Source organism: Glandiceps talaboti, chromosome 3 (assembly GCF_964340395.1).
Source record: "Glandiceps talaboti chromosome 3, keGlaTala1.1, whole genome shotgun sequence".
NCBI lineage: Eukaryota > Metazoa > Hemichordata > Enteropneusta > Spengelidae > Glandiceps > Glandiceps talaboti.
In genome coordinates this window covers 11,853,763-11,873,367 of record NC_135551.1, presented here as the reverse complement: position 1 = coordinate 11,873,367, position 19,605 = coordinate 11,853,763, and the positions used below count along the sequence as shown (strand labels likewise).

Sequence of the window (19,605 nt, the reverse complement as noted above, 5' to 3'; positions counted from 1 at the left end):
TGATACTGACTACACTATAACATTTCAAACCATAACACCTACCTGATACTGACTACACTATAACATTTCAAACCATAACACCTACCTGATACTAACTACACTATAACATTTCAAACCATAACACCTACCTGATACTGACTACACTATAACATTTCAAACCATAACACCTACCTGATACTGACTACACTATAACATTTCAAACCATAACACCTACCTGATACTGACTACACTATAACATTTCAAACCATAACACCTACCTGATACTGACTACACTATAACATTTCAAACCATAACACCTACCTGATACTGACTACACTATAACATTTCAAACCATAACACCTACCTGATACTGACTACACTATAACATTTCAAACCATAACACCTACCTGATACTGACTACACTATAACATTTCAAACCATAACACCTACCTGATACTGACTACACTATAACATTTCAAACCATAACACCTACCTGATACTGACAATATGTTATCCTCTGTACTGGTCAGCATACCAGCTGTGTTAATTTCAGTTAGTTGTAGAATGTGTTCTGACTTTAAATATGGAATAATACACTCAAGTGTTTGAAGACTGGATTCATGTAGTACAGCAAATCTGTAGGTTACACAGTAAAATATAATTAGAGATTAGATTGGACAGTCCTACAACACAACATTGACCAATTACATCAAATACCAAATCACATGACATTTCTACATGTTCCTGAACTTGTACATATTTTTGTTGTTTTTGAAAAGTTACTTCAAATACTCAGTATATGTTTTACTATTTACTGAAATATGCCTAGTAATCAGTAGAGAGAGGCAAAATCTTACAACTATGTTAAGCTGCTATACATGAACTATTGCATTTACATATGAAATCTTTTCTCATAGTTATGTCTGTTTGTTGACCATAACTCAAACGCTACAAGGAACTGTGCAAGCACTATTTGAGACAAACTAGTATAACTTTATCTACCATCAAAAGATCATGTGTCCATTTACTTTTTGCACACTTTTTGAAAACATTTATTTTACCTAAGAACATGATCAGAAATCAATTTTTGAAATATTTTTTTACCGTATTTACCATGGTGAGTGATTCATTGGTAATTGGTTTAATACATTCCTAGTATTCTGTATGCACCAGCTGTTCACATATCATGATATAAAGTGTAACTATAATACTAACCTATCCATTGACCCAGCACACTGTAAGACATCTATTTCTAGTTTATTCAGGGTTTTACAGTTTGATAGCATGTATCCTAAGGACATGGACCACAGACTTCCATTTTTCAGAGACCTGGAAAAAGTTGTGATTGCAATATTAAAGTAAGTTAGACTTTCTGAATTAAATCAACGTCAAAGGCACATGATTTCACACAAACACACACACACACACACACACACACACACACATGCACGTGCGTGCGTGCGCATGCACGCAGACGCACACATATATACATACACACACATGCACACGCACAAACACACACGTGCACGACTTAATTCATTCATTCACTTGCTCATACATGTACGTACCTACCTCAGCTGGCTGTATGTATGTATGCACACACACACACACACACACACACACACACACGTCTTTACACACTTATTAAAACATTTGCAAACATATTTCAGCCTACTCATAGTCTACAAACACAGTAACAAAGGGGAAAGTTGAAGAAAAAAATTCAAGCTGTTAATTCAAAATGAAATTAAAAACAAAACAAAACTACATGAACTCAAGAAGGGTATAATTATTGACATTTGAACATATTCTATCATATCAGTTGAATAAAATTCAAAAACACAGTGTTTACAGAATTGTTTAAGATCTACTCTACCTTTCCAGAGTTGATGATAACAGTATTTCCCAGTGTCCTGCCTTTAGATCCGATAACATTTTGGATAAACTTGAATTCAGTAATCTCCAGGCTGAGGAGATCTCAGGTTGTTTTTCAGACACTCTCTTCAGCTCCTAGTCAAAATAAAATGAAGTATTTCCATAAATATCTCTCATGTTAATAATATTATATGTAGCAATAGTGGGGAAAGGAATGTGTGTCAACTTTGGGTTCTATTCATGGTTCCACATTACGTAATAAGCCCCGCCCACCATGGTTACTGTTGCTACGCCCCACAAGCTTTGAGTTTGTGGGACATTGTTCTGGTAATAAAACATGGCGGCAAATTCGTCTGCAGAGCGTACCCGACGATATCTCAATTGCCTACCTCCCTGGAGTTTCAAGTCTTTCCACAAAGGCACAGGATAAAGGACTCAATTATTTTACTCAAGGTTATGTTCATGACATTAAGATAAATAACGCTAGTAATGATTTGAAAGTGTTGGCGCGTTGCTGGCGATCAATGAGGAAGTCCGAGTCACCGCACAAAATTGAAGTTGACATTTCACGAGTACTGAGGAAAGTGACGAATGCCAACTGTTCTTGTAAGGCAGGGTAAGTTAATTTTTTTTAAATGTTTAAACAATTCACCAGTATTGCTAAAATTGTATTATTTGTAGCTGTTATCATAAAAGAACTACGTAAGCCTCTACGGTACGTAGGAAAGTATATGAACAAACGTACTTCAACTTTGAACTTTGTGTTTGCCTGTTGTGTAAACACTGCGTAGACGCAACTTCCGTATCACTTTCATCTCGCCCTGGCCTGACATATTCATGAATCATACAAATATAGTTTCCGCTAACTACTAATGAAAGGAGTTGATTTTGGTTGGAAACTTTTCATGATATTATTTTATTATTACTCCGGTATGTTGAATGAAGTCGATATTTTCATGGAGGGTCAGCCTGTATGTATGTGTAAGTACCAGTACCTCGACCATACTGCATGTCTACCCGTATCCGAAACATCCTGCCACCGTACTTAGATCCTGTACGTGCACGATCCTTGTCGTTGCGTTGTATACTGTCTATACATTTTGTTAACAACTGAACACTGACTGCTGTTTATTTTCATTTCAGGTTAAGTGGCCACTGTTCACGTCATCGGTTTGATAAAGTCACTACAAGGATTGAAGCTACACAACTTCACTAATGTACCAGCACAGCTGAGCTGTACCAGCATTCCACAACAGTGGCGTGTTCCAAGGGGACCAAAGATAAAACCAGTCCCAATAAATCATGTTGTAGTTGCAAGACCAACCATTGAAACAAGAAAGAGAAGACCAATAGTCTGTCAGGTTGACAGTAATAAGAAGTAAGAAACAGTACACCATCATGATTTATGGTTTGATTTTGTCATTACATTTTCATGTTGCAAACTTTTGTATACTTGGGAAAAGTTAAAATGTTTTGATTTCATTTCTGAGGGCATCTCTTTAGAAAGGATATGTCAATATTGGATGATTTATTAAAATCTGTCATATATATGTGTGTGTCATAGCCATTTTGCTAGCCACAAGTCTTACAATATGCTATAGTATCAGTCTCGTTTAAACACATCAAATACTAATTGAATCACACCACACACTTGTGCAGCAAATACATAATTTGATGCAAGTACACAGAAACATTTTGTGGGTTTCTTCAAGAGGATGTGTATTATCAGATTAAATACTCGGGTAATTAACTCTTATAATTGTGTTTTGCAAATGTTTCAGGTTACCAAAAGTAAATTCAACTGACATAGGTATATTACAGAATCTGAAAGGAACACCCTTGGCATATACTCTATCAGATGATGTACCAACAACACATACATCTTTTGGGGAAGTGCAGCTGGGATCTATGTTATCCTATCAGGTATGTGAAATAATCAACAACTCTTTGATGGATATATTTTAATATGTGATGTGATATGTAAATAAAAGACACCACAAATTAACAGAGTGTATATAGTAGTCCTGACAGTTATTTGTTTATTGTGTTTTCTCTTTCACAAAGACATCTTGAAATAGAGTCAGATAACAACACACTGACCAAATACTGTTGATCTTCTCAAAAAGAGTGGCTTGTATAACATCTGAAACAATTTTAAAAGTCTTTATCTTAGCAATGAGGCGTTCAATATGGATTCTGTGTTTTGCTATTTTTTCTGTAATCTGTGTATCTGCCACTGACATCTGAGAAGATGATGATATAAAAGGAGGAATATTTAGTTGTAAGCCAAGTTCAGATATTTCTTTATGAATTGTGAATCCTTTATCAGACATGATAGCATCACCTGGGTTAAGATATCCATTATCTAGTAATTGTTTCAACAATTTTAAAAATCCACTCTGTTCAGATATTTGTACATCTGATATATTCCCTGTAAATAACTCAGACACAAATAGTAATGATCCACACGGATCACATCCTATTAAACTCTTAAGTGTCGTACTTGACTTATAATCACTATACAACTGACTTTTAAGGGCCAACGCACTGGGTTGTTGTGTCTTTAATTCAGTACAGTCTATCAGTATGACAGTTCTTGGAAAGTCCCTTTTAAAATCTGCAGGCATTTTATTCATAATAATACTCCTGTGAGGCAAAATACTAATTTGACCTAACTTCCAATACATGTGGTCAATCCATGTATTAAAGACATCCCCAGCTGACTGTAGTCCTAAACCAAACCTTACTGCTAAGTCTCGCAGTCCAAAATTATGCCGTAAACGACACAAACATAACAAGAGACAATCTTTACCTGGTAGGTTTTTTATATCTGTCCTAACTTTCTTGTAAGATAACACAGTATCATTTGGTAAAAGAAATTATAACAAGGCTAAAAATCTAACATAACTAATTCCAGTATAGTATTTAAAAAGGCCCTTAAGTTTCTTTTGATTTCTCAGTACACAATCAACACCAAATTTACAATTATTTGTGACATCCTGCTGAAGTTTCTTGATTTTTAGGTCCCTTTCTGTTATCTCAGATTGAAGTTTTTTTATTGTGGCATCCTTTTCTTTCAGTTTGTTTTCTAATCTCGACATTTCAGCAGTTTGCACAAGTAGGTCAAGAGGTGATGTCCCTGTAAGATAAAAACACACAAATATTTAATTTTGTAATCTATAATGAACTTGTCATTGCCCTTTCTTTCAGATGAACAACATGAAAACCTCTAAAGTATCTGATGGTATGGGTTGTGGACCAACAACTCTCCCAAAAACAGCACCAATAAAGCTACCAGAGGAGTATCGTACCTTGAATAAAGAACATTCTCAAATTGACCCAGAGACACTTGAAATAGAGACAAGGGGACAAGCAAACAACGAAACCTGGATTAAATCACGAGCATGTCGTTTAACAGCATCAAATTTTGGTAGAATTTTAAACAGGAAATCTGCTCCATCTGAAAAGTTTCTGAATAGTTTGTTCCAACATAAATCGATCACAGCTGCTTCATTAGAATATGGAAAACGCAATGAGCCAAAAGCAAAATCAAAATACCTTGAAGTACACACATGCAGACATATCCATGACTGTGGTCTTGTTGTAAATACAGAATTTAGCTTTTTAGGTGGGACCCCAGATGGAAAAGTATGCGACCATGGAAAGTGTGGAATTATGGAATGTAAGTGCCCATACTGTGCAAGAAACCTTACCATCGACCAGGCAGTGAATGAAGTGCCAAATTTCATGTTGCATCGAGGACCTGATGGTGAAATAGTGCTCAAAAGAACCCATCCATATTTTGCTCAAGTACAGGGCCAGTTGATGGTAACAGGAGCAGAATTTTGTGATTTTGTTGTATTTACACAGATAGATGTTTTTATTCAACGAATATTGCCAGATGTTGAGTACATGCAGGAGATGTTGCAGAAGCTCTGTGCATTTTTCCAAAAGTATGCAAAACCATACCTTTGCAAAAAGTAATATGTAATAATAGTATGTAATAGTGTGACTTTCACAATAGTATGTGTCCCAGGCATACTTGTTTGCAGCCCCAATAAAATATATGAATAATAAAACTGATTGTGATTGTTTCTGATTAATAAGTTTACAAAAATGATGTGTGTAGATTGATGTCTAGAATGCTACTTGTGTCAGTAAAGAAAGTACTGTTTATCTTTTGACACATTTACGGTTGGGTAGAAATCTTATGACACAAGTTTTTTTGTCAATGTATGGTGGTACAGAAATTTGAAATAGATTTGACATACATGGAGTTGAGTAGGTGTCCTCTTACAAATGTAAGAGGACACCTGCTCAACTCCATGTTTTTTTTTTAGAAGAGAGCTATAAATTGTACAGTTTGATACACAATATAATAACATTGTAAGGCTAGTTCCTATACAATATAGTTACGATTACCACAATCATCTCCACTCACTATGTATAGAGGTCATTACTCTAGCAAAGAAATCTGTGCTACCCCAACAGTATTGATGTAAACATGACAACGTTATGAAGAGTTCCATAGTAGATATTAGCAATTGTCTAAAGGAAGTATCTAATTACAACTGTCTGTATGTTTGTGATGGATTACTACTGACATGCACTGTTTACTCTTGGCCCAGCAGGCGGGTTAGCCAGATAACAGGTTTGTTGGTACCTTTGACTATACGTAGTGAGTGGAGATGATCGTAGTAATCACAACTCTGTTGTATACTATACTTGAACTAGACTAATAACATTGGTACTTACAAGCACATTCTGTCTGAGTTCCTACATTTCTCTCTGTAACAAGGCCACTGCTGCTAACCAATGGCGGATGTATGGATACACTATGAAAAAAAAATGATTTATAGTATATATTACATATATGCATTCATATTGAATGGGGAGGGGGGAGTGAAGAGATAAGATATATTGTCCATTATATACATAAAATGACACAAAGTCAATGAATGACGATGTACAAATTACAATGTATGTTTTCTCTACATTGGAAAATACAACTCACTCATCTATATTGTTTGTATTGTTCTGAATATTAATACACTGGTAATTTATTTTTATTGAAACTTTTAAACAAACATATACTACAAATGACGAACAGAACCATCATAAACCATGTCTACTAAACGAAAATGTAAACATTCACTTACACTGGATCATTGTCGAATATGTGCGCTAGACATTTTCTCTTTGACGGCTGCACAATAGATAAATCACCATCACACTTGTCCTTTCGCTTCGGTGGTGGTCTTGTTGGTGTATATGAACTGCCATCTGCTGGCAGCGGGTCAGGACACACATCAGTTGGGCCATCAGAACCCGGAAAGTGCTGTTTTTAAAAATAAACAAAAACAGCTGTAAGTTGAATATCTAATTCAACGAACGAAGTATATTCTCTAATTAGTCCATAAATACGGCACATCGCATACATCTTGACAAGTAATTTTAGAGTAAACTGTCGATTGAGGGGTCTAAATTACTGAAAACACCCCTGGGTTAGTTTAAATTTGAACCAGGAACTTAAATGTTAACCAAAAAGAAGAATAGTTCAAGCAGACAACATTGCCCTTTGGATCGAGGCCATGGTTCGATTTTTGCAAACGCCGGGTCGTTCAGCTTCAGAAAGTTCAGTACAAACAATCTTGCACGAGGCGAAAAATGCAAAATAAGAACACTGTAACAGTTAATTTTAACCATTTATAAATTTGTATAGATATATAATTCTTACCTTAGAACAGACATACTTGTGTTTATTGATTTTGTCGGTATTTAGTTGGTAGTGTGGTCTGCCACACGCCTTTCTCCACCGCAGACATTTTTCTAGTTGCGTTTTCGGTTTGGGGAATGGTACAAAGTGGATAGTAGGTTGGGTGCCCAGATACCGCTCATCTGATTTGCAAGTACCCCAAGCACATCTTTTCACCATTTTCGTTTGAATTGTCGCAAAAACACAGTTACAAACTGGAAAGGCAATACTGCAGCTCAATCACGTACGTGTCGTACGTTCACTAGTACAGTGTCGATCAATGTGGGACAAAATGGCGGCTGTAAGCAGGCGTGACTTTGCTGAGTTGTGATTGGCTAAGAGTTCTGTTTGATTGACAGGAGTGGAACCATGAATATAGAGTCATTTTGTGATTTTATATCATTTACATTATCTAAGAAATATTGAGTTGAAGAAAAGTTTCAAGAAATACTACTTTGAAACTTGTTCCTCATTCATTGTGTATATAGTTCCATGCCAGATTTACACTTGTTTTGCAATAACAATCCCCTGTGATTCATCTACCAAATGTTGACAATACCTGTTCTCCTGCTCCAAGTTCAAGACCAAGTTCACTACTACACCATATTAATCCATACACACACTCCAATAGTTGTGTTTTCATATCTCCTATATCCATAGTCCAGTCAGTATGTTTCATTTCAAGTTTTAGAATTGCATCATTTATAGCTTCCAGGTTTGCTTCTCCACCTTCCAGACCATCCTGTATGCTGTTACCATGACAACACTTTTGCAACAATACAGATGAGAATATGGCAAGTAAAGTGTGCCTTGGTACTATTGCACAGGAAGTTGTACAGGATTGTGGGATATCAGTAAAGGTCATGACCCTCTTCAACATTAATGTAGATTTCCACTGTATAAGGGATAAGAAAAAAAACAAGTTTTCAGTGTTGAATACATCTATCAATTCATGATTTTTTGAGTTTACTAGAATTAGTACAAATACTGTATAACATATTTTAGATAAACACTGATAAGGGTAACACTATTTTTGTTGTTTCTCATTTCCCAACCAACCCAAATTTTCAGCTCTGACATCATCATCTAAAAAAAAAAAATTATTTTCACCCACTTCATTATGGAACAGCACCCTCTCTGGCAAGAATAAGCAAGTGTCTAGACTGTCGATGTCATGTACAGTCATGGCAGTGATGATGACACTTGTTCACGAACAGAGTATTTCTTTCATGATGGAAATTATTCAAGAAAGGGGGTCTGAGAACATGCCAATTGTGTAGAGAAGCTGGGAAAGGGCTTGTTACCAGGAATCCAATAAAAAGAAGATAGAGAGGAGGAAAAGGAGAGGCAGAGAAACATGAAGATGATTTTTTGTTTGTTTATTTTTTTTTTACATCAACCAACCAACCCATAGTTGCCATGAAAAAGTAATGAGAAACATTATAAAAATAGGGTTACCCTAATGGTAAGGTCAATAGTCTATATAGCTTGTAGTTGAGGCAAAAAATAGAAATGGAAAAAAGAGTTTTTAAATTGCTAAAAAAATTGCAAGTATTACATTTACACTCAAATGTTGGCATCAATTTTAAGATTTCAATGCTATTATGGAAATTATTCAATACAAATTTTTCATATTGAATAAGCAATGTACACAATATAATGTTCTAAGAAACACCAATATCTTACTATCTCCATTACCGCATGGCTATTATTACAATAACTATGACATTGTGGAGTCAGCTATACCAAAAACACTGTGTATACTGACTTCAATGATCAATGGTAAAAACAGAACTCTTACATTGCTAGGCAACTGCATTCGATGTTCATCCCACTCATCATCTGTTGGCATCATCAGTTCTAGTAAGGCATAAATGATAGGAGACTTTCTTCTTAGACTTTCTTCATTCTCATCACTATCATCATCATCATCATCATTATCATTATCATCTTGTGGAAGACTGTTAATAATTATTTCACATAATTCAACCGCTGATTCTGCTAGCGCCCTCACACTGTGAAAACAAGAATAAAATATTAGCATTCTAAGCACTTACACTTGACAGTAATATAGAATATAATGATAACTGTTGTTAGTGGGTGTTTTAAACTACTGGTAATTATTTAAGACCAAATACACTTTAACTGTGGACAACAAAAGTCAATGATATTCACACATTCATAAACTTTGACCAAAGCCCCTTTTACAGCACTCTCTGACACACACCATCAAGATGATATTTCACAGTGTCACAGAAGAAATATCAGCTCCAGTTTGTGAGAATGTGTTATCTTATCAATCTCTCTCCTTGAAGTAAAATGTGATATACCAGAGACTATAAAATACTACAGAATCATTCCAAATTCTACTATGATATAGGGATTTCACATTATACCTGGTAGATGAGGTAGTTGTTAGTGTAGACTGTTTGATCCAAGTAGCAGCCTGGTATAGAAATCCTGTCTCATTCAATAGACCTCCTCTGTGACTTATCAATGACTTTGTACCAACTTGCCAAGTCTCTTTTAATTTCTCCATTACTACATCTTTGGGGGAAAAAGACACAAGTGGATGAGATATTTCAGATGTCAAAGTGACACTTAAAATAGATCAGGTAGGATTCACTCCAAGCCTTTACAGATTTCACCAGGAGAGTATCTCTTCTCTGTCCCATCATCCCGTGCATATTACATTACAAAACAAACAGAAATAATAATTATATGTATATGTACACTACTCACCTGACAAACCATAACTATTACAACAATTTAGTTGAAATAAAGTCAACAGAAGATGTTCAGCTGCTGGTATCATAAAACAACCCTGAATAGATACAATGTCAGAATAGAAAGTTGTATGATTAATTTACAAGTACTAGAATGTATTATGATCACACAATGTCACACAAACTCAATAAGTAAACTTTGTTTGTTGGACGGGGGGGGGGTCTAGTGTAAATGCGATTGCTAAACTTCATTTTCGCACTTCTAACCAAATTTAGTTCACATCTTCAATGCTTACAGCTTCTGTATATACTACTGAGATTTTGATATTAAAGTTTTATAAAAATTTACTTCTGTGAGATACAGTGATGGGTTTCCAGTTATACAGTAGTATTTTCATTTATTGAGCTTTGTGTGCGATAATCCCTAAAGTATGACTTGTTATGGGATACTTATACATCAGTAGAAATTTCTCAATGGTTCTATCACAGACTATGGAGTAGAAATTTGGCAATGGTTCTATCACAGACTATGGAGTAGAAATTTGGCAATGGTTCTATCACAGACTATGGAGTAGAAATTTGGCAATGGTTCTATCACAGACTATGAAGTAGAAATTTGGCAATGGTTCTATCACAGACTATGGAGTAGAAATTTGGCAATGGTTCTATCACAGACTATGGAGTAGAAATTTGGCAATGGTTCTATCACAGACTATGGAGTAGAAATTTGGCAATGGTTCTATCACAGACTATGGAGTAGAAATTTGGCAATGGTTCTATCACAGACTATGGAGTAGAAATTTGGCAATGGTTCTATCACAGACTATGAAGTAGAAATTTGGCAATGGTTCTATCACAGACTTTGGAGTAGAAATTTCTCAATGGTTCTATCACAGACTATGGAGTAGAAATTTGGCATTGGTTCTATCACAGACTATGGAGTAGAAATTTGGCAATGGTTCTATCACAGACTATGAAGTAGAAATTTGGCAATGGTTCTATCACAGACTATGGAGTAGAAATTTGGCAATGGTTCTATCACAGACTATGGAGTAGAAATTTGGCAATGGTTCTATCACAGACTATGGAGTAGAAATTTGGCAATGGTTCTATCACAGACTATGGAGTAGAAATTTGGCAATGGTTCTATCACAGACTATGGAGTAGAAATTTGGCAATGGTTCTATCACAGACTATGGAGTAGAAATTTGGTAATGGTTCTATCACAGACTATGGAGTAGAAATTTCTCAATGGTTCTATCACAGACTATGGAGTAGAAATTTGGCAATGGTTCTATCACAGACTATGGAGTAGAAATTTGGCATTGGTTCTATCACAGACTATGGAGTAGAAATTTGGCAATGGTTCTATCACAGACTATGAAGTAGAAATTTGGCAATGGTTCTATTACAGACTATGGAGTAGAAATTTCTCAATGGTTCTATCACAGACTATGAAGTAGAAATTTGGCAATGGTTCTATCACAGACTATGGAGTAGAAATTTGGCAATGGTTCTATCACAGACTATGGAGTAGAAATTTGGCAATGGTTCTATCACAGACTATGGAGTAGAAATTTGGCAATGGTTCTATCACAGACTATGGAGTAGAAATTTGGCAATGGTTCTATCACAGACTATGGAGTAGAAATTTGGCAATGGTTCTATCACAGACTATGGAGTAGAAATTTGGCAATGGTTCTATCACAGACTATGGAGTAGAAATTTGGCAATGGTTCTATCACAGACTATGGAGTAGAAATTTGGCAATGGTTCTATCACAGACTATGGAGTAGAAATTTGGCAATGGTTCTATCACAGACTATGGAGTAGAAATTTGGCAATGGTTCTATCACAGACTATGGAGTAGAAATTTGGCAATGGTTCTATCACAGACTATGGAGTAGAAATTTGGCAATGGTTCTATCACAGACTATGGAGTAGAAATTTGGCAATGGTTCTGTCACAGACTATGGAGTAGAAATTTGGCAATGGTTCTGTCACAGACTATGGAGTAGAAATTTGGCAATGGTTCTATCACAGACTATGGAGTAGAAATTTCTCAATGGTTCTATCACAGACTATGGAGTAGAAATTTGGCAATGGTTCTATCACAGACTATGGAGTAGAAATTTGGTAATGGTTCTATCACAGACTATGGAGTAGAAATTTCTCAATGGTTCTATCACAGACTATGGAGTAGAAATTTGGCAATGGTTCTATCACAGACTATGGAGTAGAAATTTGGCAATGGTTCTATCACAGACTATGGAGTAGAAATTTCTCAATGGTTCTATCACAGACTATGGAGTAGAAATTTGGCAATGGTTCTATCACAGACTATGGAGTAGAAATTTGGCAATGGTTCTATCACAGACTATGGAGTAGAAATTTCTCAATGGTTCTATCACAGACTATGGAGTAGAAATTTGGCAATGGTTCTATCACAGACTATGGAGTAGAAATTTGGCAATGGTTCTATCACAGACTATGGAGTAGAAATTTCTCAATGGTTCTATCACAGACTATGGAGTAGAAATTTGGCAATGGTTCTATCACAGACTATGGAGTAGAAATTTGGTAATGGTTCTATCACAGACTATGGAGTAGAAATTTCTCAATGGTTCTATCACAGACTATGGAGTAGAAATTTGGCAATGGTTCTATCACAGACTATGGAGTAGAAATTTGGCAATGGTTCTATCACAGACTATGGAGTAGAAATTTCTCAATGGTTCTACCTCATTCTACCTTGGTGAATAAAGTCCTTCCAGTTTCCCACACAAATATTGAGTCACATGTAATTAAACTCTGTACAAGTGAATACAAAATGACTACCACTAAAAAATATAGTGAATTTAACTCAGAAGGGACCTTTCTGTAATATAGCACCCTCTAGAGGGGGAACAGAGTAAAAAGAATTGCTCTGAGTGGCAAGAAGGGAATTAGGAATCTGCAAATACACAAGGAAGTTACTGATGACATCACAAAGCTATTCAATTACTAACTTGACAGGCATGACAGACATTACTGATGACATCATAAATCTATTACTAACCTGAAGGGTATGGAAGAAGTTACTGATGACATCATAAATCTATTACTAACCTGAAGGGTATGGAAGAAGTTACTGATGACATCATAAATATATTATTAACCTGAAGGGTATGGAAGAAGTTACTGATGACATCACAAATCTATTACTAACCTGAAGGGTATGGAAGAAGTTACTGATGACATCACAAATCTATTACTAACCTGAAGGGCATGAAAGAAGTTACTGATGACATCATAAATCTATTACTAACCTGAAGGGTATGGAAGAAGTTACTGATGACATCATAAATCTATTACTAACCTGAAGGGCATGAAAGAAGTTACTGATGACATCATAAATCTATTACTAACCTGAAGGGCATGAAAGAAGTTACTGATGACATCACAAATCTATTACTAACCTGAAGGGCATGAAAGAAGTTACTGATGACATCACAAATCTATTACTAACCTGAAGGGCATGAAAGAAGTTACTGATGACATCACAAATCTATTACTAACCTGAAGGGTATGGAAGAAGTTACTGATGACATCACAAATCTATTACTAACCTGAAGGGTATGGAAGAAGTTACTGATGACATCACAAATCTATTACTAACCTGAAGGGCATGAAAGAAGTTACTGATGACATCACAAATCTATTACTAACCTGAAGGGCATGAAAGAAGTTACTGATGACATCACAAATCTATTACTAACCTGAAGGGCATGAAAGAAGTTACTGATGACAGCACAAATCTATTACTAACCTGAAGGGCATGAAAGAAGTTACTGATGACATCACAAATCTATTACTAACCTGAAGGGCATGGAAGAAGTTACTGATGACATCACAAATCTATTACTAACCTGAAGGGCATGGAAGAAGTTACTGATGACATCATAAATCTATTACTAAACTGAAGGGCATGAAAGAAGTTACTGATGACATCACAAATCTATTACTAACCTGAAGGGCATGAAAGAAGTTACTGATGACATCATAAATCTATTACTACTAACCTGAAGGGTATGGAAGAAGTTACTGATGACATCATAAATCTATTACTAACCTGAAGGGCATGGAAGAAGTTACTGATGACATCACAGATGAAACTGACACACCTCTCTAATTGTTGTTGATTGACAGACATTTCATCTTTTGATTTGGGTAGTGACTGATGAAATGTATTCAATATCTGTTCCATGTATTCACCAGCTATGACAGGTTCTGAAATGTACAATGTAGTAGATATGGTTTACTTAGGAAATGACTGGCAATACTTGAAACAGAAAGCACAAGATTCAAGACATTACATAATATATGTCACCTAGAATTTATGTGGAAAATTTCCAGGTTCATGTATTTCTGATTGGACAAGAATGTACAGCAGTGGACTGGCTGTATAATAGATACATATTTTGTTTTTAACTTCAAACTAGGGAGTTAAGGTTAGACTTAGATTAGGGATGGGAATAGAGTTAGACTCCCTAGCTTTAATGTGATTCTACCAACTCTACAATAGATACATATTTGTATCTGAGCTAGGGAGCTGTGGTTTGGGTTAGGTGAGGGGTTTTGGATCCCCTAATTTATATTGACCATGACATCAACAACTATTCAAAATTTATCTATGATCAACTATGTATTTTGCAAATGGTACATGAACATTTTCATTCCAAGCATCATTTACTTTCAAGTTGAAACTGAGACCTACCAAGTTTTTGATTGGTTGAAAGACCAAGACTAATTAACATCCAGCTGCATTCATTGGTTGATTCAGAAGGGTCAGAGGTCATACTGTCATGACATAGCTGTTTTGTGACTTGGACTAGTTTGCTTCCAAACTCAGGTCCTTTCAACCATTTCATAATTGCTGCATCACTTGATGTGGAAACAGCCTGAAGATTGAAAAAAGAAGACAATTATTGATGTAGTAAATGTGGACAATTACAAACACTACTTTTTGTGAAATGATAATTTTCTGTATCATGTCCAGTATACTTTGGCCACATAAGGTCATTGATATCAATCTACTTTGTGTTACAGCCTTTTTATCACAAAAGGGAACTTGCAAACCCGCCATGTTGAATATTGCATCATGGGAAATGCAATAATAAATACTAATCAATTAGCATTATAAACAATAATGTTACATTGTTTGTAACCACAAATAATCAATTCATAGTCACCCTAACCATTGCGAGAGGTTTATTTTATCGGTAGCTCCAGATTAGGCATTACGATAACGACAGATAATCCCATAGTCCTTTGCGTCTGAGCATGCTCAGTCTGGATTGCAAGTTCCCTATTGGCATTAGCGATGAGGCGAATTAATACAGAGTTATATATCCTACTAATACCATGGCTCTTTGTGGAGTTGATTTGACGACATTCATTATACAACTGCATCCCCATCTCTTATTTTCACATCAAACCAGATCACATTGATCAGTTGTCAGGCACACGCAACTTAGTATTATAACATATTTACAAAGAGAACATACAGACCATGCACAGTTGATATGAAAGAGGTTAAAAATAAAGCAAATCAAATGAAAATTTCTACCCACAAATCTTGTAAATTACTAAGTTTGTAATTTAGAAATTTTCATTTGTAAATATGAACCCAAAGTCAAAGAACATTCATTCTTGCAAAACAAAACAAAACAAAACAAAACAAAACAAAACAAAAGAATACAAAACAAAACAAAAGAATACAAAGCTTCTCAACTGATTTTTACCAGATTCTGGAAGATCTACCAGGACTCAATTACCTTATTGACTAAATTATGTAACACTATGGTATTACTGCATTTCTCCAACACTTCATTCAAGAGTGGTATTTTCTCAGCTTCATTGTCACATGACTGGACCACAGCAAGAATCATATCAACTAAACAGTCTATCCCATAATTTGCCAAGTCTCTGTTTTCCAGTTGTTCTATCCATGGAAGTAATATCTTGTGGAAAAAACTACCAGCATATGAGGCTCTGTTTTCAATTTCTCCATGGCTTATTTCTCCCTCTGTTTCTTCACTGTCTTTGACATCTGATGTATCAACTTCTGTGAGTGCTTTAAATAGCTCTGAAGATGCAAAGTCTTTTACAAGCTTTGCTAAAAACTTTTGATGAATTTGAGATGGTTTTTGCTGCGCAAATTGATGAGACATTATGGATACTTTGCAGACAAGACTAAGTAGTGGTCCTTCTTTTATGGGTTGTATATCAACTAAGTCATCTAATTCCTGTTTGATTGGTGTTTCTTCTCTATTCATCTGTTCAACAACAGGTTTCACTTTACTCCTAGCACCAGTACCAATACCTGGTCCATCTGTAAATTTAACCCTGGTGGATTTTTTTGCAGCTGCTTTTCGCACAACATTTGGTGACTTGACACATTCCAGTAAGAATGCAATATTTTCCAATGGTTGTCCCTTGGACATTTCATCTAACTCATCAACAACACTGATACATATTGGTGAAAAGTTGGTCCAGAATATATCTAAAACCCTGAGGTATGTTTCCTTATGTGGATGATCAGACTGAATGTTCTTCTCCATGTGATTTAATAGACTTGAAGTATGACTGTACAGGGGAGATGATGCCAGCTGTGTTTTCTCTTCACGGATAGAGGCTTCCAGTAATGGAATCAGCTGATGGTGAAATATAAAGGAGGGGAAATACTGTCAATAGTTTTCTTTCCAAATTTTGGGAATGAAGTTTCAAATCAGAATAAACATTAATACAAAACACAAAGGAACAGAACAAATTTGTCATTGTATTTCAACCTCCTCGAGGCTACAACAGATTTGTATTTCAACCTCCCCGAGGCTACAACAAATTTGTATTTCAACCTCCCCGAGGCTACAACAAATTTGTCATAGTATTTCAACCTCCCCTAGGCTAGAATAAATTTGACATCATATTTCAACATAATAGTCCATACAACCTTACATGACAAAATACAACAGAACAGTATCAACAATCTAACATGACAAAATACAACATGACATGACATGACATAAACAATATTTTATGAGGACCCTAGTCCAGAGTGAGATAATCCTGTAGAGTTATACAGCTCTCTGTACACTGTAGTCTCTAAATGCTACGTGAGAGTAAATCTTTAATATCTAGAGTTTACCTAGTCTAAAATGAGCTGATCCTGTATTCCTATACTGATCTGTAGTTTTAATGTTACTTGAGTGTGAATCTTAAATATTTTGAGTTTACCTGGTCTAAAATGAGATGATCTTGTATTGTTATACTGCCCTCTGTAGTTTGTAAATGTTGTAGTATTGAGAATCGTAGACACTCCATGAATGCTGTGATCACAGCTCCACATTCACTACTACTGCTGTGAACTCTGTCAGTTGTCAACCTAAATAGAGAAAAACAAATGAGATACAAATTTAAAGTGAATGCAAGTATGTACCAATGATTAAGTGCACATACTAGGTGTCTGCACTGCACTACACTACACTGCAATATTGGATTGCATACCTGTACGCAATGAGTGCATAATACAGTGTCGCTGTATACATACAGTGTAGCTCCATACACATACAATCCAAATATCCAAAGTTAACCCAATTCAAACAGTCTCAATTTTTGCAAGGATCCAAGCAACAAAACTTAACATGGGGGCTGATGAAGTGAACATAATCAAGCAGCTGTTACAATGTCATGAACCACAGATCTCTGTACGGCACCGTCTGAAATGTACCAGCCAAGAGGTGTTCATTTCATATAAAATGCACTACTTATCACAACGGCTCTGTACATCAACACTACAACCAATCAGATGTTATAGAGACCACATAAACAGCATCTGTATATGAACCTATTGCTAGCCATAATGCCCTCAGTAATTACTGTAATATCTCTACCTTTAGGTGACTACGTTCTCATGTTTTCTCTATTGACTTCTTTTTCTTTGCATATAAATGAACCAAAATAAAGTTGTAAATAACTTACCCTGTTTTCATGTTGGTAAAGAATTCATTATAAAATCCTATTCCCTGTCCAATGACATCTACTGGTATTTTACTAAGTAGTGGTAGTAAGTTGGGATAGATGACAGTGGCGGAACCATTACCAGCATTACGGAATATTACCCACAGTTTTGATAGGAAGGCTTTCCTTGTGTTGATGTGTTTCCAACAATCCTGAGGTGATAAAACATAACATGGAAGTTAGTCTTGAAGTGTGAACTTGTTTCATTGTTTTTATATGTGTAATATGCTGTTTTCCTATTTCCAGCTAGATAAAGCACATTTTACTTGGATTTTTTCAGAATTAACCATAGAATACTACATGTACATGTACACTGTATCACATGAGGGCAGTGTTTATTTGGTAAGGTCTATTTACAACAGCTTACAGTGATGGACAAAACCATTACACTGTATCACATGACGGCAGTTTTAATTTGAATAGGTCTATTCACAACAGATTACCATAATGGTAACAATTGCTACACTATCACATGAGGGCAGTGTTTATGTGGATAGGTCTATTTACAACAGCTTACCTTGATGGTACTAGCAATTGCTACACTATCACATTTATTTGGATAGGTCTATTAAATACTGTCAATGAGGAAATAACAACACTACCACATGAGGGCAGTGTTTATTTGGATAGGTCTATGCATGACAACTTACAGTGATGGAGGAAACTACATACAACACTGCCTCCCAAAGAGTTTGACAAACAGCTGGATCTGTGTCATCAATATTACCAAGAACAGCTGGACAAAGTTTGCATGCATAATTATCAACCACTTGAGGTATTGCCTGGCACATTGCTGAAATGACAGAGAAAAATGCTCCCCTGATCTGGAATAAGAAAATATGTCAAATGCAAAAATGTGTATCAGAGTCAGAACAAATCCTATATATATGTATCCGTATCTGTATAAATACATCAAATGACCACACAACTGGTATATAATCAAGGGAAAGAGAGGGCTCTTATCTTAATCATTCTGGATGGATGTCTTGAAGGCATCATACAACACATCCAGCTTTAACTACGCTATCTTCAAGATTGTTCCAGTCTATTATTGTTCATGGGAAGAACGAGTTTTTGAACATAACTACAGTTTGGTATCTGGTAGCTATTAGAACGGTTTGTAGTGTATCTTTCCATTGTAGTTTGTGCTAGTAAATCCCCTCAAATTTTCTTGGTTTCATCGATCTCTTTGGTCTCTATGGTATGAAGTAC

The 19,605-nt window shown here is 35.7% G+C and overlaps 2 protein-coding genes across 3 annotated transcripts in view; one reads left to right on the top strand and one right to left on the bottom strand.

Moving 5' to 3' along the window:
- LOC144432934 (E3 ubiquitin-protein ligase listerin-like) overlaps nucleotides 1-19,605 on the bottom strand; it is a 42,432-nt gene that overhangs the window by 14,032 nt on the left and 8,795 nt on the right. For both annotated transcript variants that reach the window (XM_078121245.1, XM_078121246.1), the window contains exons 7-19: nucleotides 19,044-19,217; nucleotides 18,355-18,545; nucleotides 17,611-17,758; nucleotides 16,152-17,030; nucleotides 15,092-15,275; nucleotides 14,447-14,604; nucleotides 10,352-10,433; nucleotides 10,006-10,156; nucleotides 9,411-9,624; nucleotides 8,169-8,504; nucleotides 1,856-1,989; nucleotides 1,195-1,308; nucleotides 473-615 (exon numbers count right to left, since the gene is read on the bottom strand). In XM_078121245.1, coding sequence (XP_077977371.1) covers nucleotides 473-615; nucleotides 1,195-1,308; nucleotides 1,856-1,989; nucleotides 8,169-8,504; nucleotides 9,411-9,624; nucleotides 10,006-10,156; nucleotides 10,352-10,433; nucleotides 14,447-14,604; nucleotides 15,092-15,275; nucleotides 16,152-17,030; nucleotides 17,611-17,758; nucleotides 18,355-18,545; nucleotides 19,044-19,217 — 2,908 coding nt within the window. The remainder of the gene's footprint in view (nucleotides 1-472; nucleotides 616-1,194; nucleotides 1,309-1,855; nucleotides 1,990-8,168; nucleotides 8,505-9,410; nucleotides 9,625-10,005; nucleotides 10,157-10,351; nucleotides 10,434-14,446; nucleotides 14,605-15,091; nucleotides 15,276-16,151; nucleotides 17,031-17,610; nucleotides 17,759-18,354; nucleotides 18,546-19,043; nucleotides 19,218-19,605) is intronic.
- Nucleotides 2,446-5,838, top strand: LOC144432627 (uncharacterized). The gene is made up of 4 exons (XM_078120890.1): nucleotides 2,446-2,470; nucleotides 3,004-3,232; nucleotides 3,636-3,777; nucleotides 5,065-5,838. Exons 1-4 carry the CDS (start codon nucleotides 2,446-2,448, stop codon nucleotides 5,836-5,838), a joined length of 1,170 nt encoding a protein of 389 aa, XP_077977016.1.

Bases quoted from the DNA above. Each gene is read 5' to 3' on its own strand.
- LOC144432627 (XM_078120890.1), top strand. From the start codon at position 2,446: ATGCCAACTGTTCTTGTAAGGCAGG. The intron at 2,471-3,003 runs GTAAGTTAATTT...TTTCAGGTTAAG, and splicing joins AACTGTTCTTGTAAGGCAGG to TGGCCACTGTTCACGTCATC. The intron at 3,778-5,064 runs GTATGTGAAATA...CCTTTCTTTCAG, and splicing joins GATCTATGTTATCCTATCAG to ATGAACAACATGAAAACCTC.